Source organism: Bactrocera dorsalis, chromosome 1 (assembly GCF_023373825.1).
Source record: "Bactrocera dorsalis isolate Fly_Bdor chromosome 1, ASM2337382v1, whole genome shotgun sequence".
Lineage (NCBI taxonomy): Eukaryota > Metazoa > Arthropoda > Insecta > Diptera > Tephritidae > Bactrocera > Bactrocera dorsalis.
This window is the reverse complement of record NC_064303.1, coordinates 56,169,845-56,180,944: the sequence shown is the minus strand read 5'-3', so window position 1 is coordinate 56,180,944 and position 11,100 is coordinate 56,169,845. Positions and strand designations below refer to the sequence as shown.

Sequence of the window (11,100 nt, the reverse complement as noted above, 5' to 3'; positions counted from 1 at the left end):
CCACAACATGGCGGCGATGAATTACGATCACCTGCTACAAAACAGAGTGAGGATTATGAATATAAGACACGCTTTGTTTTTCTCAAGCGAGTGAATCAATTGCCGTGTCTGCAACGCCACTGCAGGGATACAGGCAAAGAAGTAAATATTCTTATCGACACCGGAGCAACAAATAATTATATAAGCACTAAATGTAATCTTGGTAAGTCTATTCCAACTAAACCTATTAAAGTGAAAACCCTTCATGGTTTCTCAATAACAAAATCAAAAAAAAATAGTATCAGAAGATGCATTAGAAGAATTTTATATGCTTCTATGTGAACAGGGACTTAGAACACTAAAAGCAGAGATCAATCTTTTCGAGTACAAGCTCAGTTATAAATATAGGGCCAAGAAAGAAAGTGATAATTTGCAAAAGTTAAATTATACAGTAAGCAATGAAGAATATAGATCTGAAATTGAAAAAATAATGCAACAAAATGAAGGTACTAACTCAACATTACCATTTACCACTACAGTACAAGCCACAATTAGGACGAAAATTGACGATCCTATTTGGACAAAACAATATCCGTACCCTATATCTGATAATGATTTTATTAACCTTCCTATACCCGCGCACATGTCTGTGAGACCGACGAAACAGTTTTTCGTACATATTTTTTTTTTGGAAAGTTTTGGAAAGACTGATAGTCATTAAAGTAATACATAATTTACGCTAACAACTGATATTTTTTGTTTTTTTTTACATCATTTAGTTCCTATAAAATAAAAAAAAATATAAACGGTTTTTTAGAAAAATAAAAAGGTAAGAGGAGTCAAAGTCTCGGTCTGTCACACCGTGCGCGGGTATAGGTGTTAAAACATTTGGCGCGGGTATAGGAAGGTTAACAAAGAAATAAATAAACTTTTAGAAAATGAAATAATCCAACCTAGTAAAAGTCCATACAATTCACCCATTTGGACAGTTGCTTAAAAAGGTACCAATGAAAAAGGGAAACCTAAACACAGAATGGTTGTAGACTTTCAAAAGCTAAATGCTCAAACTATTACAGATAGATATCCCATACCTGATGTAAGCATGACAATACAGAATCATGCTAAAGCAAAAATATTTACAACTTTAGATTTGGAATCTGGATTTCACTAGGTTCTTAATAAAGAATCTGAAAGAGAGAAAACAGCTTTTAGCGTAAATGGAGCCAAATATGAATTTCTTCGCATGCCTTTTGAACTGAAAAATGCTCCGTCAATTTTTCAAAGGTGTATAGATGACATTTTAAGACCATATATTGGAAAATTTGCCTATGTCTATATAGACGACGTTCTCATTTACTCTTCTTCTCCTGAAGAGCATATCGAGCACATACGAATAATTGTAAATGCACTTCATCAAGCTAACATGAAGATTCCGTAGAGTATTTGGGACACATAATTAAATTTTATAAAATTACTGTTGATCCAGTAAAAATACAAACTATAAATGATTTTCCCACGCCTACTTCACTAAAAGAACTCAGATCCTTTTTAGGTCTTGCAAGTTATTATAGAAAATTCATAAAAAATTTTGCAGCCATTGTCAAACCACTACGTTTCTCAGAGGAGAAAACGGTGGCATATCAAAGACTCAAAGCACAAAAATTAAAAATGCATTAGATGAACCTGCAATAGCAGTATTAAGTCGAATAAAAGAAGAATTGCAAGCTCAGGTTGAACTCTTCCAACCAAATTTTAACAAACCATTCGAATTAACCACAGACGCTAGTAATTACGCGATAGGAGCTGTATTATCGCAAAATAAAAAACCCATATCATTTATTCCACGAACACTTAGCCAAACCGAACAGAATTACTCTACAAACGAAAAAGAGTTACTCGCAATTGTGTGGGCCTTACAAAAGCTTCGAAATTACTTGTATGGCTTAGCAGATTTAACTATATACACCGATTATCAATCTTTAATTTTTGCCATATCGGAAAAAAACCCAAATACAAAATTAAAAAGATGGAAACATTTCATTGAAGAATACGGCGCTAAAATCACTTACAAACCTGGTCAGCAGAACGTTGTTGCTGATGCACTTTCCCGCCAACAAATTAATAACACATCTAATTCTAATAATTCCCAACATTCAGCACAAAGCTCTCCTATAGAAAAAATTAAACGTGTAAAGCAACCATTAAATTGCTTTAAAAATCAAATTATTATAAAACAATCAGACGCAAACCCCACCCAAGTATCATCCCAAAATATCTTTTCTAACAGTAGACATACAATTTTTTTTAACACTAAAACTGAGCTATTGGACAGATTAAAACATGTAATCAAACCCCAAGTTGTAAACGCTCTACAAATAGATGAACAAATATTATTTTTTGTTGAAAATTATATTATCAGTGCATTTCCCACTGTGTCTATTGTTCTAACTCATAAAACGGTTGAAGACATAACCGAAATCGAAAAACAAAAACAAATCATAAATGACACACATAGACGTGCACACCGAAATTACAAAAATGACGCACATTTCGTTAAAATATTACTGGCCAAACATACGAGACACCGGTAAAAAAGAGGTACAAGACTGTGAAATCTGTCTCACAAACAAATATGAACGCCGACCAAACAAACAACCGATTGGTGCAGCACCAACATCAAACAAAGTAGGAGAATAAATACACTTAGATTTATTTTATATAAGCGATAACATACCCAATAAACAATTGCGTAAATGTTTCGTAAATCTGCGCTAAATAAACTTACTTTACTCTACAAACATTTGAGTAAACTTACTTACAAATGTGAGAAATAAGTTTAATTATAAGTTTGCTTATCTTATATTTGTAAGTTTAAAATAAATGCGTTGAAAAAACGTTTACTTACAAACATAAATGTAAACTTATGATGCAACATTGCAAATCAGTTTACATGTAAACACAAAAAGTAAACCAACCGTTTACCATTTCCCGTTAGTTTTTTCGCCGACTCTCTGACGACTGTTTTTCCTTTTTTGAGTGATCGCAGTTCATAATTATTGAATTTGTGAGATGTGAAGACGTGCGTTTTAAATAAAACAGTGGAAAAGTTAATATTATAATAATATAAGTATTATTACAAGTGTCATAAATAAAATAAAATAAAAAAGGCCTTTACAATATAAAAGGGTAAGTTGCATGTTGTATTTTAAGGCGTTGTTATAATTTTTTTAACCGCTGTTCGCGGAAAATTTGCCACGCATTCTAACTAAGTTTGTTTTTTGCAGGAATACTGGAAATAAGGTGCTTCCAAAACTTAAAATGTAAATAATATATGGTATTTTCATTTATTATTTCTTATTGTTGTTTTTGATATTAACATATGTTATACTTAGTTATAAAAATTGCAAATGAGTTCCTTAAAACGGTACAGAACAGCAAAAACTTTTAGTTGCCAGTTGATACACTTGTTGTATTCAAATGATAATGAACAGTCGCAACCTTCAACCTCCGCAGCTTCACCTAATCCTTGCCCTATCCTATCCACTTCTTCCCCGCCGCGGAGGGATGAATGTGAATTTCAACTAATTGAACAAAATTTGAGTGAATCAAGTTCTGATTCAGATGAGTTAAGTCCTTCAGAATTTTATGAGCATCAGCCACCAATTGATATATTCATAGAAGAACTTACATCATGGGTTATTGAATCAAACATTTCAAACGATTTGGGAAATAAGCTTTTGAAAATTTTAGGCACTAAAATTCCTGGACTACCAAAGGATGTTCGCACATTAAAAAAAACTCCAACCGACGCCCCTACTACTTGCTTAAGTGAAGGGCAATATTTCCATTATGGTCTTAAAGATTGTTTGACAGATTTTCTTCAAACAAAATTACATTCACTAAGTTCAAATGATTTAGCATTAAATATAAATGTAGATGGCTTACCAATATCTAAAAGTTCAAAGAAAAATTTGTGGCCAATTCTGATAAATATTCATGGTACAGAATCTGTGTTAGTTGTTGGAATTTTTGCCGGTAGTTCTCATCCAATATCTGCTAATGAATATCTAAAACCTTTTGTTGATGAAATGAATGATCTTATTGCCAGCGGACTCCAATTTGATTCAAAAAATTATAATGTTAAATGTCGAGCGTTTATTTGTGATGCACCCGCAAGAGCCTTTATAACGGGTGATTTTTTTGAGGTTAGGATTTTCATGCATTAGTATTTGACAGATCACGTGGGATTTCAGACATGGTGTCAAAGAGAAAGATGCTCAGTATGCTTTGACATTTCAACATGAATAGACTTACTAACGAGCAACGCTTGCAAATCATTGAATTTTATTACCAAAATCAGTGTTCGGTTCGAAATGTGTTTATCGACAAATTTTGTTCAGCGATGAGGCTCATTTCTGGTTGAATGGCTACGTAAATAAGCAAAATTGCCGCATTTGGGGTGAAGAGCAACCAGAAGCCGTTCAAGAACTGCCCATGCATCCCGAAAAATGCACTGTTTGGAGTGGTTTGTACGCTGGTGGAATCATTGGACCGTATTTTTTCATAGATGCTGTTGGACGCAACGTTACGGTGAATGGCGATCGCTATCGTTCGATGCTAACAAACTTTTTGTTGCCAAAAATGGAAGAACTGAACTTGGTTGACATGTGGTTTCAACAAGATGGCGCTACATGCCACACAGCTCGCGATTCTATGGCCATTTTGAGGGAAAACTTCGGACAACAATTCATCTCAAGAAATGGACCCGTAAGTTGGCCACCAAGATCATGCGATTTAACGCCTTTAGACTATTTTTTGTGGGGCTACGTCAAGTCTAAAGTCTACAGAAATAAGCCAGCAACTATTCCAGCTTTGGAAGACAACATTTCCGAAGAAATTCGGGCTATTCCGGCCGAAATGCTCGAAAAAGTTGCCCAAAATTGGACTTTCCGAATGGACCACCTAAGACGCAGCCGCGGTCAACATTTAAATGAAATTATCTTCAAAAAGTAAATGTCATGAACCAATCTAACGTTTCAAATAAAGAACCGATGAGATTTTGCAAATTTTATGCGTTTTTTTTTTAAAAAAAAAAGTTATCAAGCTCTTAAAAAATCACCCTTTATTAAGCATTAAGGGTCATTCAGGCTACAGCTCTTGTACAAAATGCACCCAGAAAGGCGAACGTCAAGAAAACAGAACCATTTTTCCCTTTCAACCACATCCTTCCAGAACAGATGCAGATTTTCGAAATAGAACTGACATACAACATCACAAGCAGCTCAATCCCATCATTTTAGAAAATTTACCAATAGATATGATCAAGCAATTTCCACTTGATTATATGCACGTTATTTGTTTAGGGGTAGTAAAAGTTCTGTTGTTATCTTGGGTGAAAGTAAGAAACATGAACTATTCGTTGCGAAATGAAAAAATAACTTGTTTAAACGCCAATTTATTATTTTTCAGAAGCCAAATTCCACGGGAATTTAATAGAAAAACGCGAGACCTGAATGAATTAGAACGGTTCAAGGCTACTGAATTTCGATTATTTTTGTTGTATGTCGGGCCAGTTGTATTAAAATCTATTTTGGATGAAGATAGATATAATCATTTCCTCAAACTTTCTCTTGCTATTCGAATATTGTTGAATCCGATCGATTGCCAAAGAAATAACTACTGTGCATCACAACTTTTGAATGATTTTGTTTCAGAAATTCCTCAATTCTATAGTTCGGTTCTTTTAACATATAACTTCCATTGCTTAACACACTTAGCTCAAGATGCTTTATTTTTCGGTTCTCTTGAAACGATCAATGCCTTTAAATTTGAAAATTACCTCGGTCAGTTAAAAAAACTTGTTAAAAAAAAAACATCAACTAGCACCACAATTATACAACCGGCTTGTTGAGAAGAGTTTGCATCCAAAAAAGCAGCAAATCATTTCGGAGAAGTTAGGTCGTTTCAAAAACGGTTCTTTCAATTTTGTTGTTAAAAACGGTTTGTACTTTTCTTTAAAAGCTCCAGATAATTTTTATATGAGTGACAACTTAATCTTTAGAACTGTTTCTATTATTAAAAGTAGTGACAATGAAATCATTTTACAAGGACATCACTTACAAAATTTAAAAGATTTATTTATAACTCCTTTAAAATCATCAGTATTTCATATATATAATACAAACAGCTTAACTTTTTCAAATGTTTTAAGTTCCCATATCCTAACCAAAATAATAAAAGTACTTTATTTACATAACTTTGAAAGTGATTCACATTCCTTTCTTCCCCTAGTTTCACATAATGTCCCTCAATAAATCATACACATACAACTCCCAAGAACCAATAGCCCAAATAAATACCGATGGAGTGCATTTGCAATTTGAAACATCCATCAACCAAAACGGAAATAACCACATCATAGTCGAAGAAGCAGGAACAATTAATAGCTATACACTGGATCCCACATTTTTAGAAGGTAGTCAATATCAATTATTTATTTGAACAATTTTTTTTAATGAAAATGTTTTTTTTGCAGCAATTCAAAGCACCATTGATGCAGCTGTATCCAAATCTATGGAAAGAATCGTCGAGGAGGTAAGAAGCTTGCGGCGAGATATCGCAGAGTTGAGGAATAGCAGAAACAATGTTCCATCAAAAAAGATTATGCCAGCGGAACCTTTAAACACAGTGGAGCAATTTATGGAATTGGAGAGTTTACTCCAGAAGGATGAAGAATATACTAAATTTGTAAGTAAATATTTATTGACTGTTTGAAAGCCAATTTTACAATTTCCTTTTTTTGAAGAAGTCGGAACTTATGCAAAATATTAAATACACAGGAGCGAAATTCGTCAGAACAGCTTGGCGCTCATTGGTATCCGATGAATGTGCTCAACATTTTTCTTGGAATGGAACGTCAGACAAAAAACCTGTCCGCGTCTTAAAAGTATCTATGGCTATCCGAGGTACTTAATAATAAAACTTAATAAACTTTATATTTACATGTGTACTTATATACTTATATATATTTTTAATTTAAATTTCAGATGTCTTCTTACATGAAGTGAAGGGCAATGACACTGAATATATAAGTGGCACCAAGACGATTTTTCAGTTTGCCAAAAATAGACAAAAACGGAAGCACCAAAATGCAGCAAATTAATTATTTTACCTAACTATTTTTCTATCATTTCATTTTTAAAGAATGTTTTTCAAATTTTAATTTTTAGTATAAGTTTAATTTAACTTATCAAGAATTTTTCTAATTTTTAGTATAAGTACATATGTATATATAATAAATAATATTAAATGAATTAAAACTAATAAAGAAAATAATTATATATCTTTAAAAATATATCATGCGATTTATTTTACTACCATTACATAAAATCATTACAACACGTTTACAAATACATTTGAAAATAAACTTACAAGCGGTTGGATATTAATTTAATAAATGCTTCCTTTTAAGTTTAAAAATAAGCGATTTTACAAGTATGTGAAAAAGTCCAAAGTAATGTAACGTTTTGGTTCTTTACAAGTCTTTTGTAATTGTTTTGTAATGAAAAACGTAAACTTTTTGTAACGAAAAGGTTTACCAGTGTAAGTTTATTTTAAGTTTATTTACAAACGCGATTGTTTACTGGGATATACATTAGCTTAACTGACAAATACTCAAAATTTTTCCACTTCAGACAAATACCTTCAAGAAAAGATATATACAAGTATGTCGACGAGATACTTTCACAAATATACCCAAACGCAAAGTTTCTAATGACTGATAACGAATTATCATTTACAAGCCTATGTGCACAACAAATTTACAAAAGGTTACAAATAGCTCACACCAAAACGCCAGCGTTTCATTCTACTACAAACGGACAAGTAGAGTGTACGCACAGCATAATAATTGAACTCGCGAAAGTTTTGGCAGACCAGCACAATTCAGCACCAGAAGAACAGATATTTGAAGCCGTTCGGCAATACAATAAAACGATCCATTCGGTAACGAACGAAAATCCGAGGACGTGTTCTTCAATCAAAAGGGGTATCCTGACATCCACGAACGTCTACAAGAAAATCAGGAACGAGTATTACGTTATCAGAATCGTAATCGACAGCAGCTGAATTATAGACAAGGTGACGTCATATTTGTGAAGACGCACAGGCGAAATAAAACCGTGAAAAAATACGCGAAACAAATTGTTAAAGAAGACACCGGAAGGACGGTAACGACAAATAGGGGACGCGTTATTCACAAAGATAACATAAGAGTACAGGTATGTACAGAATAATTTTTTTTCTTTATTACACTATCGCATTTTGCGACAACATAATTGATTTAAAAAACAAAAAATATGGGCTTGTTGAAACTGATCCGGTTTACATTTACCAGAATAGTTCGTTTTTATATCACATTTCAAATTTATCCAATATCATTGCACCTTACGAAGAGATAATGAAATCTTCATATAATTTAGAAAACCAGCCCGAAAGAAAAATATTAGTAAATAAAATTGACACTTTAAAAAATCAACTCATTCCAAATATTTACAGGCCTAAAAGATCAATTAACTTTCTTGGTTCTGCGCTAAAATTTATAACTGGTACACCAGATCATGACGATCTTATAGAAATCAAAACGCCAATTAGTATGCTAATAGAAAATAATAATAAAGAAAAAAGCATTAATTCGCAGTTTGAGAGAATACTTGAAACACTCGATCCTAAAGCAACAAATGACAATTTAATTATAGCAGAAATTTATAATGAATTGCAAACAATTACAAACAATATTAATTTTGCGAAAAATAACAATTTTTACTCTGGCACACTTAATTTAAATGACATCCATATTTGTTACTTAGAACAAGCTAAAATTACAATTTACAAATACCTAATACTCGAAACTAAATGTAGACCATATAATGTATACCCTTTAGCACATAAGCATGGTAAAATAATTTTAGATCCTAAGATAGCAAAATGTAATAATTATCAAAGAATCTCAAAATGTAAGAATTATTTCAGTAGTTTTATTTGTAAATCAGAACCCTCTGATAATTGTACTACAAAAATTTTAAACGATAAATCAGCACAATGCGAAACAATTCATGAAAATAACGCTCCAATTAAAATTTTAGAAGACGGTCACATCTTGACAGATTACGAGCATTCTTGGAATAGTATGCCTATATCTGGCCCTAAATTAATTCATTTTTCAGAATCCACAAACATAGATGGCATTACATATTACAACCATCAACAACAACTCAGAGAAATCATACACAACCAGCACAGCGAAAAACTTGAAGTACTCCGCATTCTTTCCTCGAAATCAAATTACAAGTTCAGTAATATACAGGAAATCTCAACATTTTTGATACCTATTGAAGAAAATCCAGTACATTTTACGTTCTTCATCATAATGGGATTCCTTACTTTAGTAGTTACCACTCACGGTATGGTACACCTCTGCCGATATCACGTAAATAGAAGAATGCTTCACAGACAAAGGCAAATTGACGAGTTATACGAAGTCGAAATGAAACGTCTTCAACAACAACAATTTGTAGCAGCATAGCGAGGACGCTCCGTTTTTAAGAAGGAGGGGAGTTAACGACATAGCCTCGCTCCGGGTCACACACACACACTCACATACATCTTATCTTTTAATATACATATGTACATCCCGAACGAACTATGTAAACCGATGATTGACATGCACTATCAGTCGAACAATAGAAATGGACTATTGCTACAATACCAACCAAACATGCATTATCTAGAAATGCATTCTCAACATACTATAAACGACAAACATCTGGTAATGGAATAATCCACTGCGATAACCACCTCTGCATCTCTTCTACTTGTATAACAAACAAGTGATAGCAAGATAACGGATATCAAATTACAACAAAGAAGTTTCAAGCAGATAACAGCAGCCGCATTTCATTAGTATAAATAGCTGTAAGATCTTATATTAAAATCAGTTCTTAACAATATCAATAAAGGTACGCATTTCGGCGTAGAAATAAATTTGGTTTCTTTAACTCATATCGTGAAAACGATATTAACTCGCTCAAACATGAAAATGTTGATCATGGAATCACTTTTTCTCCCCACTGTACTCGTACCTACGCTTGCTTCTTGACATCCAATGAGGTTTAGCGAAAACATAAAAGGTCTCATAACTAAACACTAAATGAAGTTACAGCACTGCCATTTGGTACAGGTACGGTGAGGAAAGTCTCAAACAATTTTTTTGAAGTGGTCGTGGCTCTGCAATTGGTTTAATCTACGCATGTATCTTCCCAATCGCCGAAGCGAAATGAAACAAATGTGGTGTGAATAAATCTTTATAACACTTCTTCATACAATGTGAAAATGGGTAAAATCAGATATTGACCACGCCTATGTTGAAAACTGCGAAGTGCAACAACTTACTGAAAAAAATGTGATTCTGTAACGTGCGACAGTCTCAAGTCTCTAAATTTGGGATTTTAAGTTAGAGACAATTTTTGAGACTTCAGACGATTTTGCTATTCTGTAAGTGACAGTCACAAAATCTATTACATTTAATCATTCAGAGATGCTCTTACACTTGAAAAACGATTACGTCGATTACAAATATTAAATTTTCTTTAACATAGTCAAAAAACATAATTACGAATAAAAATGTAAATATATGTTCACCTTGTTTCATAACATTTACAAAATTTATGTAAAATTTATTTATTTTTAACTTTTTCGTGTTTGAGCTGCTTCTTCTTCTTCTTAATTGGCGTAGACACCGCTTACGCGATTATAGCCGAGTTAACAACCGCGCGAGTTAATTTATTTACTCGTTATGAATAAAATAAATATATAATTTTAAGTCAGCCAATGAGATTGGTTCTGACTGATCCTTTATTTGTATAATATTTCAACGTATACACATGTACTACAATATTGAATATATTACACTTATCTGTACAAGTGTTACAAGTGGTAACTTGTTACTCGGCAGTCGATAATGGTAAAGTGACCTCGAGGCTATTGTTCCAGTTGCTTATATAGGCTATGCTTATCGCTGCTCATACTATTGAGATGCTAGTTGTTTACTAGTAAATAACTATT

At 32.9% G+C, this 11,100-nt stretch overlaps 2 protein-coding genes across 2 annotated transcripts; both read left to right on the top strand.

The window, feature by feature from the left end:
* Window positions 1–5,150: 5,150 nt before the first annotated feature.
* Window positions 5,151–7,288, top strand: LOC125775585 (uncharacterized). Its single transcript, XM_049446232.1, has 3 exons — window positions 5,151–6,726; window positions 6,785–6,944; window positions 7,026–7,288. The coding sequence occupies exons 1-3, from the start codon at window positions 6,553–6,555 to the stop codon at window positions 7,139–7,141; spliced, it is 450 nt and encodes a 149-aa protein (XP_049302189.1). The 5' UTR covers window positions 5,151–6,552; the 3' UTR covers window positions 7,142–7,288.
* A 131-nt stretch (window positions 7,289–7,419) lies between these two features.
* On the top strand, window positions 7,420–10,527 carry LOC125775448 (uncharacterized). The gene is made up of 2 exons (XM_049446084.1): window positions 7,420–8,258; window positions 8,536–10,527. The coding sequence occupies exon 2, from the start codon at window positions 8,633–8,635 to the stop codon at window positions 9,560–9,562; it is 930 nt and encodes a 309-aa protein (XP_049302041.1). The 5' UTR covers window positions 7,420–8,258; window positions 8,536–8,632; the 3' UTR covers window positions 9,563–10,527.
* Window positions 10,528–11,100: the final 573 nt, after the last annotated feature.